The sequence below is a fragment of the Manacus vitellinus genome, unplaced genomic scaffold (genome assembly GCF_001715985.3).
Source record: "Manacus vitellinus isolate BGI_N305 unplaced genomic scaffold, ASM171598v3 scaffold_0_pilon, whole genome shotgun sequence".
Lineage (NCBI taxonomy): Eukaryota > Metazoa > Chordata > Aves > Passeriformes > Pipridae > Manacus > Manacus vitellinus.
In genome coordinates, this window is record NW_021938789.1 from 27,215,114 (window position 1) to 27,235,314 (window position 20,201).

Consider the following 20,201-nt stretch of genomic DNA (forward strand, 5'->3'; position numbering starts at 1 on the left):
CATAGGTGCTTGTGGTTTTACAGCCTGCTCCACATTGTAAATGTTGATGTTTCGTTCTCCTTAAAAGGGTGGACTGTTTCTGCTTTTTTCTTTCAGCTGGGTAAACACTGGAGAGAGGCTGGAGCAAGGAACTTGGCATGCCTGCTGTTTTGTACGGCTTACCTTAGTGTCTGGCTGGCTTTGTAGATTTCTTTTATAATTAATATATTCTGGTGGATGGTGAAGCTGGCTTAGTGTTAGGTAATGAAACTTTACATGCCTTTGCTGCTTGTTTTGGAGAATTTCAAAGGTCTTTTCAAACTTGAATGATTCTTAATGTCAGGTGATTGATTCTGTACTCACTGAGGGATGGACTTCAGGTTCTCCCACCTGGAGCCATTGAATAAGACTTTCAAGTGCACCTATTAACCCTGCTTTTATTGTAAGGCAGAAGCTACTTTTAAGGCACTGCAGAAGTTGATGTTTCTTTCTGTACACATAAATCATGCATTTGTCAGCTCTGGAGAGGAGATATGGCACCTTCATTTCCCACAGGCAATTACTTGGTAGAGTTGACTTGATGTTTTCATCAAAAGGGTGTTGTTGATGTGCAACTGCAACTGCAAAAAAACCCACTAAATTTTAGCGCTGTTGTGGTCAGTACTGTCCTGAGGCAGACAGGTCTGGGGTGTCTTCTGAAGACATCCAGCTTTATTTTTGGCATCGTGGGCTCTTAGAGCACTAGGAGGGCTGTTTTGATGAGCAGAAGCATAATGTGCTCGCCCCTCTGTGAAAGACATAGTCCCAGAAGATGCCCACTTTTCCCTCCACCTGAACATCATTGTGGGGTCATTTTTAGCTGGGTTTGAATTTACTTTCAGATAAATATGTCTTGGGAGCCACTCCTCCCTTTTCATAATCCAAACTTCTCTTCTGATTATCTTGGATTAATTTGCCTTGGTGTGGGTGATGGATGTGAAGGTGTGTGCTGACAGTTACAAGAACTAGTCCCAGAGGAGTCCCAGGGTGCTGAAAAGGAGATGAGCACCACACCACAGCATTTGCAGGGGAGCAGCTGGGGAAGCCCCCAGGGACGTGGGAGGGAAGAGACAGACTGGCTCAGCTGCGCCGTTTGGGGCAAAACCGGCTTCCTTGTAGTAGCGATTGTTGGCAGCTTTCTCATTTCCTGAAATGTATTGCTTTTGCACAAAGGCAGCTTCTGTTTCTCCCATGTTTGCCTGTCCCAAGTGGGATTTGTTGCTGCTGCTTTCAAGATGACTTTTCTGCCTTCTGTCTAATTTGTTTATTTAGATGGGTTTGAAATTTGTCTTAAGGGCTCATTACCCAGAAAATAAGTCTGACTGCTAAATGGGAACACTCATATATTGAGTGTTGAATCTGATGCACAGTGTTTCCAGGAATTGTCTCAAAGTGCATGCATACTTAAAGATACCTTACAAAGAAATGCATCTGTGCACTACTTTTTTCTTCGTTGTCAGACAAATAAAAATTTACTCATGATTTTAGTACATTTCCATTTGCATTTTCCAGCTTTGACTCAAACTGTAGTAGGGGAAGGTGGTACAAATCTCCTATACACATTCTGCAACCTGGATGAGGGTTGCTGGTGCCAAGGGGAGGGGGCTGCAGTGGCACAGCGGGCTGCTTGCCGCTGACCTGGGGGCTGAGAAAGCTGTACCCGTGTCACCCTCACCCAGAAAACAGCTTCCCTCTTGCGCAGAGAGGGTGTTTGTACAAGGGCTCAGCCACTGTTGGGTCCTGGGGTTTGCTGTTTTTGTGTGTCTGATGTGCACCTGAAAGGGAGCTGAGCAGTCACAACCATTTTCTGAGCTATTTTAGAAATTCACAGTTAACTGCAACAGGCTGCAGCTGAAGCGCAAGTGACCACTGCACACAGTAGTAAACGAAATGCCAATATGTTTGCTAAGAGGTTAGTGTGAGCATGGCTGCTGGTAAATTCTCTGAACACATCAAAGAGCCTTATTGTTGCACTCAGGTTTTAATTCCTTATTAGTTTCAGGAAATACATGTCCTCAGAGCAATGAGAGGAAACTTTGAACGTTTTTCTTCCTCTTGTGCTGGGTGTGGGCTTGGTACTGCCTAATTGTTAGTTTGTCTGATGCCTGTACTCCCATAGGAAGTGAGAACAAACCCATTTACATTTGTGCCATTGCTGTGCGCTTTCAGTTTTTTTCTCTTTTTTATTTTTAAGATCAAAGGTGACAAGAATAGTGGAGCAGAGAAGTTAAGAATGATGCAGAGAACACAGATGTGAAGAACAGTGGAGAGAGGAAGGAGCTGAGCCCGGTGCAGAGGGGGCGAGGAGAAGCAGCAGCCTAAATGCAAGTACTTGAATGTGGAAATGATGGATTGCAGGCTGCTTAGCAGGCATTTAATGTGGTGCTTTAATGTGCATCTAGTGCCAGTTGGCGCTTTCAGAGTGGTGCCTGAGATAGGTTAATGTTTTTAAAATTTTCTGCCTCAGGGTCAAGACTTTGGACTCTTATGTCAATAATTTACAGCCCTCAACAGGGAACTGGCATCAAGGTCACGTGAGAGAGAGAGAATGAGAAAATGAAGTCAGCTGGAGTCTTAACTGAATAATGTAAGGTGGCGTGGTGCAGCTGAGGAGGCTGTGAAGTACTCATATCATAGCTGAACAGCACTGAAATGTAAAATAACAGCTAAAAAAATTAGTGACTGGATTGATCCAAGAAAGCTGAAAGGAGGGGGCCAAACTAGTCAGCCACAACCAAATGGTCTGATAAATTGCTGTGTTGTAAAATGTATTTTTCATAATTTTAGTCAAGTTTATGGGACAGAAACAGACATTTGAAAACACTTTTCTTAGTAGATGCATCATTTTGGCCAGTACAGTGATGCCTCCAGCATGTGGATTTTCTTCTTTACATATTTTTTCTTTGCAAAAAAAAGTCTTTGCAAATGAAAGTACGTATGCCAAAAAGAGGTATCCCCGGGGGTGTAATTGTTTTTCTTTGTGACCTCTGGTATCCCGCCTGTGTCAGCAGACAAGCTTTTGCCAATATCATGTGTCTTCTTCAGGTTAAGGTTTTCCTAATCAAGGTGTACCAGAAGTGTGTTTTCTGCCATGAAGAAGACTTTATTGTCTCAGTTACTCTTAGGGGAGGCTTGCACACAGATCTAAAATCACAATTATATTTACAATTGTTCAATACCTGCAAAACTTTAATATGTCTGTACTGTGCAGAGGTGGGGGAACTGCCTGGGAGTTCTGCCTGGAAAACAAAAAATCATGTCCCTTTTTTCCTGCAGCTCCTTCCCAGGTGGGTGACAATGCCTGTCGAAAGAATGCGGATGCGGCCCTGGCTGGAAGAGCAAATCAACTCTAACAGAATACCGGGGCTGAAATGGCTAAATAAGGTAATGGGGGGTGCATGCATGCACTGAAGAGGAACTTATAGCAGTGGCTGAGGTCTGAATAGGTAAATCAGCTCATTCCTGGTTTTCAAAGGGGTGACGTGGGGAGGAAGGGCAAAGCTGAATGCTTCCTGCTGAACCTGTTCCTCCAGCCTTGCCTGCCAGATCTGAGGCATCTTGCTTTGGTCTGGTGGATTTGTGGCTCCTTTGAAAGCATTTTCCATCGCTTTGTTGTTGGAGTGAGTGTTTCTGGAGACTCTGATAGGTGTTTTGTTTTTTTTTTTAAGCTGGGAACACATTTCACCAAGTAGCATCAGAAGGATGTGAACACAATGCTCTTCTGAGGTGGAAGACTATATTCTGAGTTAGACTCTGGATTGAAGCAATGATCTCCTGTTTCAGACTTGTGTGACTTCTTTGATACTACTTAACCTGGCAGAAAATGGAGTAATTTTTACTGTGCTAGGCCCAAACTTTAACTCTTACTAAGTGCTCTAGGCACTTTGAGAGCACAAGTATGAGCTACAAAATGTCAGTGCCCAATTTGAATTTATTTAAATTGGTTCAGTAAAACCAAGGAGTGTATTTGAGACTTTAAATAGTAATAAACCCTGGAAATGTTGCATGCATTCTGTAGTATGCAGGAGACTAATTCACCACACTGAAAAGCTTGAAGCTGTTTTGGCTACAGAGGCTACTTTATTATCAGAATGGGTGGAAATGCACAAAACTGGGTGCAGAAACATAGAAACTGCCACTCTGGTTAAGACACTAATCCAGATAGTCTGGTGTCCTCCCTATAGCGGTAGTAGTTGTGGTGCTCATTTTTAAAGCTGAAGAATGCCTATTGAAATTACCGCTTTTTATTTTAGCTGTCAAAGCTAGAAATGTTCACGACTTTAAAATTATCAGGAGCCCTTTAAATTTCAGCTATGAGTCTTGTTTCTCAGGAACTTCCTGCATCAGTGACTCTCACATGCTGTGGCTGCGTAAATAAATATTGCTTTATCCATTCCCTAGTTAGCTGCCCTGTGAATTTGAGTAGGTCCTTGTTCTTGCAAAATGGGATCCCAGCTGAAGACGAAGAGACCAGTTTTTACTGTTGTCTTTGTAATTTGAGTCCCATGTTGGGATCCTTCTCCTTGAATATCTCTACTTCCGTGTCAGGTTTCCTGCTGACAGTCCATATCTGCTGTCCTTTGCTGGGCATTCCTTCCCAATCCTGAAATAATTTCTCGGTAGGGCACAGTATTTCAGATTTGAGCACATTACTCTTAAATACAGTGTTGTCATCTATAGGTTATGTTCACGTAACCTTTTTTGGTATATCTGAGGAATTGTACTTGCTTCCTTTGCATTGTAAAAATGCTACCGCTGTGCTAAGGGCTTCATTCTTCCAAATTCAGAACACCAGTCCATAAAGGCAGTTTGCAAGGCATGTCATGTTGTTTAATGTTTGCAGCCCTCTGATTATGTTGTTACAGCAGTTTCTGCCTTGTTCTTCTGGCATGAACTCTTTGCATGCAAGAGTCGGGAGAAGATTTTGTCCTTAGCATATTCTGTATTGACTGAGGCTTGTTTCACAAATAAATTTTTTGAATTCTTTTATTTTTAAAGAAAACCCTGGCTCCTATCAGAAAAAGGATACCAGGATAAGTGGCCTACCTTGAGGATTATTAAACTCTGATTCCCCACTTCTACCCTTGTATTTGGCATCAGTCTGGATTGCCTTTGTTGTGTTCAACAGGCTAACTGCTCTTCTAAGTATTTCTGTTTAAAAATGTTTAAACATTCATTCCAACAATGGATCACTAAACCAAAAATATATCTATTTTTACTTTAAATGCTGACCATAAACAAAGGCATGCATGGAATCAATGATACAATGTCATATGTATCACAGCCTGTTCTGTACCTGCAGAATCGACTTTGGAGGCTCTAGGATTTTGCAGTTTGTATATTTTAATTAGAGTTTGGCAAAGGACAGTTAAGAGTTTAGAAAAGAAAGCGGGTCAGATTATCAAGAGAATGAAACTTGTGTGTGCATAGCTTTTAAGGAAATAAGATTTAAATATGAAAGGAATTACTACTGTTCTGGGTTTGTCGTTGGCTCTTGGGGAATTTTTTCCGACTGAAAAAAGAATTAAACCTCTCTCAGTTAAAAAGGACAAATCAGGTACAGCTGACTTACCTAATTCCTTCCCCTACTGTCTGTTGATGACATTATACCTCCAGAACAAACCCCTTTTTTATAGGGCTTAAAAAATAAATACTTGTGTACCATGCTGGTGAAAATGTTATCCTGCTGAATGGGAATTTCTTTACCTTCCCAGAGAGACAAAACTGGGAGGTGTGAAGGAAATGCCATAAGTAGAGGGCAGAGGTGGTGTGAGAAGGGGGATAATAAGAGGTCAGTGTCCCTCATGGATCTGGAAAAGGAAATTAGAGTGGAAACATTCCGAGTAGATGTAACAGAGTCAAGAGGCAACCTGCTGCTTTGTTGGATGCTTGGAGTACTATCCTCAAGAAGGATGCTGCTATTTAAGATTTGTCCTATGACTTGTAGCTAATATGTGCTCATTCACCTGCTCGGAGCAGTTTGCAATGCTGTCCCCAGTGGAGCTTGGTAGTAATTCCTGTTACGCTGCAAAAGTTTTGTGGGTTGTGTTTTTGACTTTAGGTGAGGCTAATTTTTTAACAGAAAAGCGAGACTCCTACACAAATGTCCAGTGCTGTACCAGTCAGCACATGCTTTTGAAGTCTAAGAGAAAGCAGTGATGAGCCCTTCCCTATTAAGGTCATCAACTGAAAAAGAATATAGGTAATGTTTGATAATGTGTGAAATAAATAATTAGCATTTAAATAGAAAGCATCCAGGTAAACTAGAGCAGAACACACAACCACATGATACTGATGCACCCGACACCCTTGTGGGATTTCAGAGAAGGTTAGATCCTTGACAGGGGATGAGAAAATCTGTAGTTTCTGTATTTATATATATGTATTATAAAGTTATAATACATGTGGATTCTATTTTGTTATTTGTATTTAATTTGCTATAATACCTGTGCTTAAAGACATCTGGGATTGGGAAGAACTTTCTGTAATAAACAGAAGCACTGTAATGACCACTTAAACTGCTGTTGAGTGTCCTAGCACCTTCCTTTGAAACAGTGAGTGCAGCTGATGATAACAGGATACTGTGTCTGGAGTCTTGTTCGGTCTGCTATGTTTTGAATTATCATATGGAATATGAAATCCATGATATAACCTCCATAGCATTGTGTAGCATTGTTCAAACCTCTCAAGCATGAGATTTTTAAATCTGTTCAATTCTCAAAGTTCTATGGAAGTATGATTCTTTTCTCCATGCTTATTTTAGTCTGTGGGAGGGTAAAGGCAGGAAAGCTTATTCTACCTCTGCTGAATACAGTAGTGCTCTGGACCACAAAATAGTGGGGTTGAGGCTTCCTTTAGACTGTTTCTACTCGGGGAAAGAGATGAGCATCTCTGTAGGATTATTTACTTATATATAGGGGTAAGAGTAAGGAGGCAGAACAAGAGAAGTGATAGGACTAGATTAAGGAAGAATGAGAGTGTGAGGATTTGAGGGGAATGAGGAACGTGTTAAATCAGTGCCTCCACCAAATTAAAGATGAAGCCATGCGAGAAGGGAAGAATGCAATTCCAAACAAGTGAATGTACATGAGAGAATGGATTAAAGACAAGAGTTGAAGGACAAAATGCAGGCTCAAAAAAAAGAAAAGATCACATGGGAAGGAAGGGAAATAAACCTAACCTTGACATTAGTGAAATATTAACGAGACAGACAAGGAAAAAAAGTGGTTGTTGGGGGAAGGGGAAAGGACAAAAGATTCATCTCACATGACCACAGATATCTACAATGCAGTCATTTAAAGGAGTGCTGCCTGTCTGGAGTTATTTGTAGTCAGTGTAGAGAAATAGACTCTTTTAGGGTGCAATTCAGTTGGCGTATCTCAGGTGGCCACCTCAGGAGGAGGGAGCATTTTGCCCTGGAAGTACTTTTCTCTTCCCAGACTGTGAATTGTATCTAAACCTGCAGAGGCAATTTATAGCACAAGATGTCTGCGTACGGAGCCAGATAAGATGTATTCCTCCCAACAGGGGAGAAAAAACAAGTGCTGTGTAACAAACTTATTTGGTATGGCTTTGCAGTAAAGAGTGTGAAGAATTTTGAAGCAACCCTGTAGGTCAGTATGAAAGAATTCATTACCATGTTGTATGACATAAAAGCACATCTGACCCAGCATCCATTTGGCCCAGTATCCTGTGTGCTAAGTGCTTGTGGAAGGAGTGTAGGAATCCATGCTGTTCAAGCTCTGAAAGCCCTTAGGCTCTTTAATAGTCACCATACTGTCTTCCATGATCCCTTTGGGAATCAGTTTATACTGCCACCATGTAAGGCATGCCCTGATTTAGCTACATATGTGTTAATTTAGAAAAATTTGGATTGCTTTAAATGCACTTCTCTTTGGCCTAAAGTTTCTGAACTAAAATATGTTCAAGTATCTTCAATGCTACCTCTTCACATGAGTGTCTGGTGGCTTTTATCCCCACTAGAGAGATGTCTACAGTTGATATATTCATATGTCTGTTTGCTTGGCATATAAATTTATAAGATCTCTTCACTGTGCTAGTATTTACTGTCTGAATTCTAAATCCCTTGAATTTGCTCTGTTCCTATAGTTGTTTAGTTTCAGATGTAATTTTTCTAATCATAAAAGTGCCTGTGCTGCCAAACTAGCCTTTGTTTGAATGTTTAGAAATGTGTAGTACTGCATGTTTTTTCCATGTGTCAGCTTGGAAAGCTGCCAGGCTCATCTTCCATGAAGTGGCTTCTGACTATTTCATACACTTGAGCTGTATTCTGCCTTTGGTGACGCCAGTGGATATTTTCCTGTTGACTTCAGTGAGAGTGACACTGGGTTAGAAGGGAGCAAAATACTTGCAGATGCTGAAACTGTGCTTATAAATGAGTGACTTAAAGTCATCAGAAGATCCCTCAAGTCTGTCAGTGTTGGCATTTCCTGTTTGTTTTCCCTTCCAGGAGAAGAAGATTTTTCAGATTCCCTGGATGCATGCAGCAAGACATGGGTGGGATGTTGAAAAAGATGCTCCCTTATTTAGAAACTGGGCAATTCACACAGGTATCGAACTTATTTTCTGCAGGACAGATTTTCACATTGTTTTCCCTTTTAAAGTTACATTTTCCTTCTTCCTTGTCTTTGCTTTTCTAACGCAGAGAGTGAACTTAAGTTTCCAGATTTGTGGGAGGCTAAGTGCTTTTTTCAAGGCCTACAATACTCTCCAGCTTTACTGAAGTGCCGTAACTCATTTGCATTGATGAACACTAAAACTTAATTGATTTAAATGTTAACAACATGGGTTCAAAACTGTCAGGAGTAGAGCACAGTCAGCACTTTGTAGACACAAGCCCTTAGGCTTTTTATGCCTTTCTGTGGATTTGAGCCAGACATAATAAAGGTAAATGCTGTGCAAGCTTTTCCATGTTGTTGTGGAGTCACATCTGATCTGCAGCACCCTGGGTCTTTCTTGAGCACAAACTGTTCATCATGTGTTCTAGAAATGTGCATGGAAATGAGATCACAGCACTCTCCTGCAACCTCAGCTATTGTTTGAATGCTTCTCATGGGAACCAAAGACTAATAACTTGAAGCCAACCTATGCTGTTATTAATTTGCCTTAGGTTTTTCAATCATATGTCATATGTTCCTAACTTTCTTTTCTTGCTCAGGAAAATACCAATCAGGAGTAGATAAACCCGATCCAAAGACATGGAAAGCAAACTTCCGTTGTGCTATGAACTCCCTGCCTGACATAGAAGAAGTGAAGGACAAAAGTATAAAGAAAGGAAACAATGCCTTCAGGGTGTACCGGATGCTGCCGTTATCTGAAAGACCTTCCAAAAAAGGTAGATGGGAGAGCTTGTCAACATGAAATGCTCCTGAGGACACTGTGTTGAGAAATACACCTACTGCAGATAGCTCAGTATGCAAGCTACCAGTGCAAGCCTGGCTGGCTGGGAAAGGACTGGAGCCCCAGGCAAGGAGCTTGGAAAGGGCACCAACCCTTCACCTACCAAGGGACAGCAGGACCAGTGGCCAGCTGACTGGGGGTCGGGGCTGGCTGGGGGGAGAGTTGGGCACACAGAGACTCTACAGGAGCCAATGAGCAACAGGAAGACCCCAGACCCAAAAATAACTATTGAAATGGGTACATAGACTGTAAGGGTATAAAAGTCCAGGGATTCCTTTGTTTAGGGTGTCTCCCCAGAGGTACCCAGGTTGAACTGTTCCTATTGCTGTACCACACAGTTATTGAATTAATTTTTTTCCTTCCTGAAAATGGATACCTGACACTCTGCTGCAGGAAACCTAGCATAGAGAAATTACTTTAACAATTACTACTATTTTGGAGCCTACAAAATGTGTCAGTTCTACTTCTTCTGTGAAACTGAATGTTTTTATCCAGATGTTCCCAAGAACTTAGGAACAGCTGTATAAAAAATGGCCTACATCCAGTTAAGAGAAGAAGCTGCTTGAAGAGAGGATTAATGAGATGTGATAGCTCCAAGCTGTTGATGTTTGTCTGCTAAAGCTGATGGAGTTATGTTCAGATTCTAGTCCCAGGTTTCCTTCAGTCAAGGAATATGATTGGGGAATATTAGAAATCAATGCATTTAACTCAATAGGACTCATTCAGAACATGGTGGCAGACATTGTGGTATCTTTTTTCAAGCAAGAGCAGAATTAAACTGGCCTCTGTCTTGAGCTGGGTGGAAGCAATACACTCTGCTCAGAACGTTAAACCATGAAACAGCATTGTGACTTACAAAGACCACGAGAAACCAAACCCCAGGTCATCATAATAGTGAAATGGGAAACTGTTTGAATTCCCGAATTTAGGGATTAAGTCTCCTGCCTGCCAGGAGAGGACCTAACCACCAGGCCAATCTCATGAGTATTTGATTTCTTTTGAAGTAGAAACATTGATTTATTTATGGCTCATTGGCTTTCTTATGGCTTCTTTACTGGTATATGGAGTAGAACAATGGCTTCCTTAGTCCCCTGGTATCCTCTGTTGTCTAGGATTTCAGATGAAAAGATAACCTGCAAACCAAATGCAGAGTGTTCCTATAAAATCCAATTCCGTTTAGCTGTAGCTCAGTTTGCTATTTTCTTAGATTGAGAAGTGAAAGGCACAGCTGCAGTTTAAGGTCAGTGTGACTGGAAATGATGAACCATGGAATTTTTGGGGCAGAATTGTACTGTGAAAGGGAGATCAATCTGCAAAAGATAGAACAATTGCTTTGAAACTGTTTACAGTCTCTTGTCAGTAGAATATTTTGTATGTTTAGGCATATTCCCCTGGACCATAACCTGTCTCTTTGTAGTAGATTCATGTAAGAACTACAAAAGTTCATCTTGAAAGCTGAGATTCTGGAAATGAGTGCTGCAGCAGGAGAAGATTCTGCAGAAAGTCCAGTTAACTATAAAACCGACATATCTTGGGCCCCATATATTTTTTCACATGCCCTTTCTTGATGGCATGTGGCTAAATTTATGTGTGGGAGCAAAAGAATCTGGCTGCAAACATTTCTAATTTTCAGTGATAGCTTGTATTAGAGATGGGAGAAATTCCTGGGACATGCCTGTGCCAACGTGGGGTAGAGCTGAGCATGTACCAGCAAGTCTGAGCTTCCACATAGGGGTCTCATGAGGTCAGAGCAGGGCAGCAACACTGGGGTCTGCCAAGGCACATGACATTTTTTAAAAGTCACATGCTGTATGGTTTTCTGGATTCTCAAGTCCAGTATGATTGCATAAACCAGTTTTGCATGAATTGTATTTCCCCACCAGGTTGCAACAATTTACAAAAATTTTGGTTGAAGTTTATTGTGATCTCTTGCCACATTAAATGGGTTAACAAACTCCCTTTTCCTGTAGCTGCAGTGAGAGTGTCAGAAAAGTGATGAGACATAAATTTTGATTTATTTTTTTCCTGTTAAGAGTATTTTTCTCCCCTTCCTTCTTTATTTTTTTAACAGACCTTGTTGCTTAATTTGTCACTATTCCAAAGTTTTCACTTTGATTTTTTAACTGCGGTTACTTTCCTGGGTCCTATAGTTGTTCTCTCTTGTAGTCTTTTAAAAAAGAAACATAAAGCCAGAGTGTTTAAGAGGAATTTTTGGCTGCCCAGACCTTAAAGGAGGGGTAAAATTAAGCAAAATGTGTTCTCCCTTTACCAGGATGTCCTGCCATTTTGAGGCATATTTTGAGACTATTTGTTGGTAAATATAGAAAGTGTGAAGGATAACTCATGGCACACAGAACTTTATGAAATTTTCTTTCTGTTATTGCAGGAAAAAAAACGAAGTCCGAGAAGGATGACAAATTCAAACAAATTAAGGTAAGAAGTGTCTGTTTAATAGTGTGAGAACTTGTGAAAACAGTCTGTTGCACATATTTTTTAATATACCCAACAGTATATTGTGGTGGGTATTTGCAAATGCTTGTGGTTTGGTTAAGTAGCTACAGTTACCCGGGATGTTGGGGTTGGCTTTTTTTAAAATGCGAAGGCTGTTAGAGCTGTGACTTACATCATCAGTGGAAATAACCCCTGTGTTACAATGCCTGGAGGTTGGAAAACTGGAAGTCTCAGCAATACACATGCCATTTGCTTTTCTATGTAAGGAGAAATACAGTAATTATGGAAGGAATGCTTCTGAACTATAGAGCTACCTTTTGGAGCAATTAGTTTCTGTGTGTAAGGCATTTGAAATTAATTTTCATTTCAGCAAGGGGGAGAAGTTCTGTGAAGTGCACCTTGTCTTCATGTTTTGTCAGTTAGAAGACCTCAGTTGTAAAGCTCTTCAGTTGCTGCCTGAAAATTTGCTTGTTCAGAGCACGGGCCCAGACTGATGCCGCTTTCCCTGTGAAGCATGGTGCTTCCCAGCTTTCTCACCTCTGCCAAGGGCCTCTGCAGGGTGGTCAGTATTACACACCAGCAGGATTTAGTCCACCTTCAAGTTTTCAAAAAACCCCAAATCTTAGAGGTTTCAGACTTTCAGCCTTCAGTAAAATTGGTGTCCTTGGGTTGTATGTAGCAGCTGTGTCTGCAGTGGAAGGGCAGCTTGGTCCCCTGGTGCTCGCTTCTGAAGGGCTGAGCACCCATGGGTTCAGACTCTGCAGCCATTGGCCAGGAGATGCTCTGGGCCAAGGGAGTCCAGAAAACTGGGAAAAACTCCTCCATTGAAATTGGGTTTGGAAGGCAGATGCTGCCCCAGCAGTTGTGACATGGAGTTACATGTCAGAATGCTATGACTTTTAAATTTTTTTAAAGGAACCACTTTTTCACCATCCTGTCTGGATCATGCAGCCACATGTGCTTGTTATAAAGTGACTTTGATGGTAGCTGGTGTTCAGAGGGAACCAGTAAACTCCTTTGGTCAGGGCAGAGCAGTGTGTGATCCCTTCCAAAGCTGGCAGCAGCACTTTGCTATTCGTCTACTTCGGAATCTTTCTTTTAGACAAAATATTAAATATGTGAAAAGCTGTAGGAGCACTCAAACAATCTCATCCTCTCCAGTAAGATCAGTCTCACAGTCATTGCTGAGGGAGTTCCAGTGATACCAGGTAGATTAGTACATGAGGTGTTAGGTTTAGGAGTAGGTGCCAGCAGAGTGATGCTCGCAGCTTTTGGGAGCACTTTCCTCCAGCTTCGTTGCCCTGAGCCTCACAGAAGCACTAGGGCAGGTGACACAGGAGCAGTGAGCTGAGCTGATCGTGTACACCTGCCAGTGGTACCTACTATGAGCATACAGCTCACCAGCCACCAACTGTGGTATGGCCACTTCTTCCAAGCTTTGAGCTGAGGCTGAGTAGTGTTCTTGTCTGTTCACCCTTGCTCTGATAAATGTGTGCACCAGCTGGTCTCCAGGTGTGCCTTGGATTTCAAAAGAGGTGCTCCTTCCATGCTCAGCCACTCTTAAGCTATTGAATGTTGAAGGCTGTAATAGTGGAGAAGGGTGGTGGATGAAATAAAGCAAATGCACATTTCTGAGCACTGATAGCTGCTTATAATTGCTTTGCTTGATGATGTGACTTCCTGAGATCCAAGTTGCATGGGTTTTTTTTGAACGCTTTACAGTTACCCTGAAAAATCTCTTTAGTGGAGCTGAGTGGGAGGCTGCTCCACGATTTGCCTGGTAACTGCAGTGGGGTAATAGCAGCAGAGGGAGAAGCTGAGGATGTGAGCACAGATCTGCAAAAGGACTTCAGCATAGCAAGAGCCTCGCAGTGAGCTTCCCGTTGTTGTCACTGCCGGACCCTGTGGGCACCCACAGCAATCCCCTTGGTGGGAGTGAAGACACCCTCCCAGACCTTACTGAGCTTGAGCAGGGTGCTCAGGGCACTCACTGCATGTCCCTGTGGATGTGAAGAGTCCTGGACCTTACCAATTCCCCACTCCACATTAGGAAAGGGAGGCTGTGAGCAGGTCTCCCACCTCTCAAATAGGTCTCCTACCATTGGGATTTTGGGCAAACAGAGGCACTATAATTCATTAAATTCATTACAAAATGAATTCTCATCAACGAAGTGTCAGAGCAGCCCAGGTAAAAATAGTCTCTTTTCTTTGAAACAAAGGACTGAACTGGGTTTAATTTTTACTTTATCCTAGATGTATCCTTTTGACCATGCAGCTTCACAATGAGAGACATTTTTTAAATCTTAACAACACTTTTCCCCATGCATTTAGCGTAGGCTAGACATCTAGATACTGGAAATTTACCAACTGCACCAGTATCCAAGCCTCTTTGTGGATCTGGCACCATCACCTGAGTTCCAAGATGCACATTTGTTTCTGAAGCTTGAAAGGGGCTACTAAATAAACTTCTCTGTAACTAGGCCTCAGTAAAGTTGAGCAAGGTGCTGCGTGTGCAGCGTTTCCATGGGGGCTGCTGTGTTTGCTGTGTTGCACAACGACAGATACTCTGCAGGGTGACAATGTGCAGCCCTAACATGTCTCTGCAGTCATGGATCAATAGCTGCTAATTTTATATTTTCCAGCTCTCCAGGTGTTTGACCTGGGGGTCAACACAGCTGGCATGGCTCATCAAAGACCAATTTGCCATTAACACTTTGCACCCTTCTGATGTGCAGAAGAACGTTGGGACAGGGTGCATGTTTACCTTGCTTAATGGCTGGGAAGGTGCTTGTGTCAAAGTGACAGCTCATTTTGAGTGGATCACAATCACAGCATGTGACATCCAGGAAAGACCTGTCACAGTGTCCCCAGTTTCTTGTCCCAGAGATAACAGTTCATACAGTTAGTACTGTGAAGGGCTCGCACCTCAAGTCCTGAGGCTCACCTTTGCCCTGCGTTTGATGAAATGCTTTAGAGCAGTGAAAATGAGCACAGCATGGCAGCAGATCCATGGACAGCTCCGAACCTCTCTGCTGGTGTTTCTGGCTCAGTAGCAGGATAGAACTATCCTTGCAGGGCCAGCCCAGAGTAAGAACACACAAGACTTTAGACTTTGTAACCAATAACCATGTAAGGGAGCCAATACCAGACAGGAAGTTGGACTTGTAGATAATCCTTTAAACGTGTTTATAGCTTTTTAAAGAAATCCTAAGTTTATGGAATTAATTTTTTTGGTGTCTAGTCTGAGGGGAGTTTTTAGATTCCCACTCAAGTGTACCAGGCTTACAAGAAAGCTCAGTCTGTGTAGAACAAGTGACATTTTCCCAATGCTGTTGCCCTGTGGTAATGTTTATGATGTGATCTAAAAGGCTGTATTTAGTGTAAACACTTTGGTTTGCTTTCAGGCTTGCTGTAGAGAAAAGCTAAGCCTAGAATTTAATAATTGCTGTACAGAAGCTAAAGCTTCCTTTCAGACAGCAGGAAGAGATAGAGCATGTTTGGAAGGGAATGAGGATGAAGACTGAGTACCGTTTAAAAGTGATGTTTCTTCCTTGTTTGATTCAAATGGTAATCTCTTGTAGTAAATAGCATACTAATTCCTTGCTCTCAGAAGACTCACTCTTAATCTGAAAATTAAAAATAGCTTTCGTTTCAAAGCACAGGATTTGGAAATGAAGTAGACTCTGTCTTCTCAGAGAACCAAAATATTCTTTCTAAGACAGCGTTCTGCAGAGAGCAGGAGGTATATGGTCGGTAGAAGCGATGGGATATATTACTGTCTCAGAACAAAGAGTTGAACTGTCTCTAGGCTCCTGAAATAAAGCAATTCTGACCCAACTGTACTGCTTCCATTCTAGCAAGAGCCAGTTGAATCATCTTTTGGGATTAATGGGCTAAATGATGTCACTTCTGACTATTTCCTGTCCCCCAGTATAAAAAATGAAGTTGACAGTACCGTGAACGTTGTAGGTAAGTACTCCTATGCTTTTCTTACACACTAGGCACACCGGTGACTTCAAAAACCTTTTTGACTTTGCCAAACTCATCTTGGGGTGGGTTAGAATTCGTCAGGTATTGTGGAAAAAGATACAGTGCAGATGACCTGCTCGTACCCTGAGGGTGTTGCACAATATTGGTTTCTCCCAGATAAAAATTAACTCTACATGTGTGTGCTTTCGCCCCCTCCCCCCCTTCACTACACTCAATAAAAAGCTGGTTGTTTCAGAACCAAGAAAGGTGAAATAAAATATCTGGAACAAAATTGTAGTAATTATAGTGATTCAACTTTAAAAAAACAAGTCTATCCAGGATGTATGTAATTTTCTTTATGCTGGCATTGTCTCATAAAATACAGATTTAAATTTGAGAGATTTTCCAGTGCTTACCTGGCATTTCACAAAGCAAAATACACAGCTTTTCCCTGGGAAAAATGCCTGCCACTTTTCTGTTTGGAAAACCTATGTCTAAGGATAGAATTCAGGAATGGATTGTGTGTATAGACATATGCATTCATGTTTATTTATCTCAGTTCATGCAGGAATAGATGCTATCTTTTGCCTTTTTCAAAATTAGTATACTGCTACTTAACAGAAGAATTTCAGGATCTATTGTATTTCATTGCCTACATGTTTTTCCCCTCATGGGTCTAGAAAAAAATGTACTGTTTGAACAACACAGCATTGTGTTTGTACAGAATTTGGCCTTATGTTCCTTTTGAAATTTTATGTTCAGTGAAAGAATATCTATAGTCTTTCCCTTTCTCTTAGATAATTGTGGATTCAGGTTTTAGCCACCCCCTGAGATGGATCCATCCCTGTGCATTCTTCCGATCTAACTGGTGGCTTTCAGTTCTTTGGTGGATTAAAATGAACACATTTGTCATGTGTTCATACTACTGGGATCAGAGTTGTACAAGACAGAGGAAATTCTCTCAAGCAGCTCCAGAAAAGTGAGATTAGTGAGATTCTGATTTTCACCATACTTTTACTTTGCTCAGTAACTTCTTGGTACCTTGGTTTATTCCCCTTTTTCAGAAGGTTGTTGTGTAGAACAACCAATGTCTGCAAAGCATTTCAGGACACTTGGGTGCATCCATGGTTGCTTCACTGTGTAGAAATAAATAATGTTTCTTTGATAATAAATGTCATGTGCTCTTTTGGTATTAAATATCATATGCTTGGGGGAATAGGAAACCCCTCTGTTAATAACTGAGCAGACTGTAGCTTTCTGTCACAGACCTGTCCGTATTACAGACTACAGGTACAACTGTGGTTTTCTACATACCATCAATGACGTTGCAAAGGTCAATGAGAATAAGTATCTAATTGGAGGAGAAGTTTTTCACAGATTCATGTCATGTATATATCAGAGTCCCACAGTGTTTTGCATGACCCTGTGGCCAGTTTTCTGCATACCAGTTCTGGTCTTACGTTGCATAATTTACATGAGAGCATTCAGAGGCCATGGGATGTTGGCAGCTTGCTGGGTGAGGATCACAGGTTTCCTTTTGAACTCTCACTGAAAGCAGATGGTGGGCATGGAAGAAGCTGCTGAGAGTATTGAAGACTCAGATACTAAGCAGGACCCAAGGACAGGCTCTTAGAGATTCAGCAGGGTCAATTTGTTATGAGTAATATTTTTTTATTTCTAACCCCAAGTTGTAGGACAACCACACCTTGATGGCAGCAGTGAGGAGCAGGTGATAGTTGCCAACCCTCCTGATGTTTGTCAGGTAGTAGAGGTGACAACAGAAAGTGATGAACAGCCTCTCAGCATGAGCCAGCTGTACCCTCTACAGATCTCCCCTGTCTCATCCTATGCAGGTAAGCATCCTGGCATTTCTTTACACTGCTCTTTTGGAAATGTTTGGAAGACACTGGGGGAAAGGGGGCTCTTCCACGGTAGCTGACAAAGACCTAGAGATGCCTATTCACCTTCCTTCTGAATTGTTAATGAAACTCAAAAGCTCACAGTCCTCTACTCATTTTACCTTGGGAAACAACTTGGCAGAGCTGAGACTGGAAATGTAAGCTGCAGATTTTAGCCTGTGACTAATGGAAAAAAAATCTTTTTAGATATAATGCAGAGAGGTCTCTTCAACTTTTATTAGAGTGGGATTTTCAGTGGTACAAATGATGTGCTGTAAATATAGCAAGTTCCCCTTGCCCCCTGACTTACTAAAGATTACAGGTCTTCTATGCTGTGTGTTTACTCTGTGTCTAGCACAGTGTGCAGAGCACTAAGGGCACCGCATTAATGGTATATATGCAGATGTGGAGCTGAGGGCCCTGGGGGAGTGGTTCAGTCTTGCTGCAGACTGGAACAGCCATGTTCACTGATAACAAGTGATCTTGCAAGCAGCAGAGCTGTGGACGTCTGGTTTCCAACGTCTGCCGCTCATCTGGATTCTCTGATACCTCAGAAAGGGGTGAAATAACAAGCTTGCCCCCACCCCCAGTCAGGATGCTAATGGTTTCTCTTTTCATCTGGCACCTTATTTTCATATAACTGCTAGGGAGTTAAGAGTCTTTGTCATTCGTTTATCCCTTATCTAAGTCTGACAGCGTGTTCAGAAGTTATTAGGGGAGAACGGACACAAATGCATATATGGATGTGCTGTATAGAGTCCCCACAACCATATAAGCCTTATTTATGTAGGAAGCAGGACAAAGTCATATTTGAAAGTAGGAAAAGTTTAAGATCTAACCTGTCCTTTCTTTTTTAACATGATGCTAACTTGTGAGCTTCAGGAGACTGGGTAGAAACACAAATGTCATCTTTTAAAGCAAACTTAAGTATTAATTATTCTCCATGCATTTTATTATTTTATTATTTTACACATGGTATTGTCTTTATCTCATTAGGCTGAAATTACTTACAGAAATAGTTTTAGAAAGCATATATTTAGTAATTTTTATTTCGGGGCCCCAGTGAATCATATGATGTTCTTTTGAAAAGTCTCCAATATTAGTCTCACATGTTGATAAACGCTTATACTTCTCAATGTGTTTAGTCTGCAATGACCAAATAATTTAGAAGGTCTTTGTAAAGCCTAAGGCAGGGGGTTATGAGGGTGCTTTAATTTATTAGCAGCAGAGAGACAAGGGCTTTCAAAACATTTCTCTTCTTTCCAAATGTTTCCTGGAAAACTTTTCCATATATATGAACATGACAATAATGCTTTCTTTTAACCTCAACTACAGGATCTAAGTTCTTGGAATGCAAACAAAAGTCACTCTCTTGGTCTAGAAGTCATGGTGGCTTCTTGGACTGGAACGATAGAGAGGGGTGGTCTGGTGACCACCCTGACATGAGCAAATCATGACCTAGTTACCCTAAAGTCATTGCAGCCAGCCTGCATAAGGAAAATGAAGGATGACTGAAGTGCTTCTGCTTACATTGTCTTAGTATCTTGGTGCCCTTCAGCTGTCCTAACTTATACCAGGACCTGCTAAGCCCAAAACTGAGATAACAGAGAATTTCATGCCACTGTCATGCTTTTGAATGCATCTCAAGGCACTCTCAATCCTGGTTACTCTAACTTAGAGGCCAGTAAGAAGCGGAGTACTGCAAGGGTCTGTCCTGGGAGAAGTCTCATTTGATATATCAATGAACAGAAGATATCTTGGAGTATACACTGGAACTTTACAAATGACACCAAATAGGGGACACCAGTTGATATGCTTGAGGGTAGAAGCATCATCTTGAGTCCTGGAGAGATTTCAGGAATGGGTCAGCAAAAATGTTATGAAATTCAGCAAAACCTTATCAAATTCAGTCCTGTGCATGGGAAGAGCACTTCGTAGTGATAGAGGCTGGGGCTGGTGGAATGGGAAGCAGCTCTGCAGAAAGGGGGGGAAGGCAATGAGAGGAGCGTGAGACAGCAGAGCATCTCAGCCACAGAGAAGGCCATCAGTTTTCAGGAGCATGGCCAGTAGATCTAGGGAAGTGATTAGCCTCCTCTACTAAGCACTAGTTACACTACTTCTGGAGTACTGCATCCAGTCTTGAGCTCCTCAGTCCAGGGAAGTTACAAACAAACAGGAGCGAGTGCAGAGGAAGGCTAATCAGGGTGATTAAGGGCTGGAGCACTCAGTCTGCGAGGAGATATTGAGGGACTGGGGCTTGTTCAGCCTGGAGAAGAGATGGTTTTCAGGACCTCATAGCAGCTGCCCTTACCTGCAGGGATGTTACCGGCAAGGTGGAACCCAGCTCTTCACAGCAATGTATAGTGGGAGGATAAGAAACAACAGGCAGAGACTGAAACAGGAAAACTTGGTCCAGCTGGAGATAAGAAAAAGTGTTACCTTTTT

General features: G+C 41.8%; 1 protein-coding gene across 4 annotated transcripts in view; it reads left to right on the forward strand.

Moving 5' to 3' along the window:
• The window catches only part of IRF2 (interferon regulatory factor 2), a 41,054-nt gene that overhangs the window by 15,470 nt on the left and 5,383 nt on the right, over positions 1-20,201 (forward strand). The window contains exons 2-8 of one of the 4 annotated variants that reach the window (XM_018070400.2): positions 2,213-2,346; positions 3,295-3,402; positions 8,489-8,588; positions 9,197-9,373; positions 11,825-11,871; positions 15,747-15,858; positions 17,547-17,711. In XM_018070400.2, coding sequence (XP_017925889.1) covers positions 2,341-2,346; positions 3,295-3,402; positions 8,489-8,588; positions 9,197-9,373; positions 11,825-11,871; positions 15,747-15,858; positions 17,547-17,711 — 715 coding nt within the window. In that variant the 5' untranslated portion in view covers positions 2,213-2,340. Of the gene's footprint in view, positions 1-2,212; positions 2,347-2,496; positions 2,606-3,294; positions 3,403-8,488; positions 8,589-9,196; positions 9,374-11,824; positions 11,872-15,746; positions 15,859-17,546; positions 17,712-20,201 lie in introns of those variants that run through there. The other 3 variants (XM_008924772.4, XM_018070408.2, XM_008924773.3) reach the window with 3 other exon arrangements.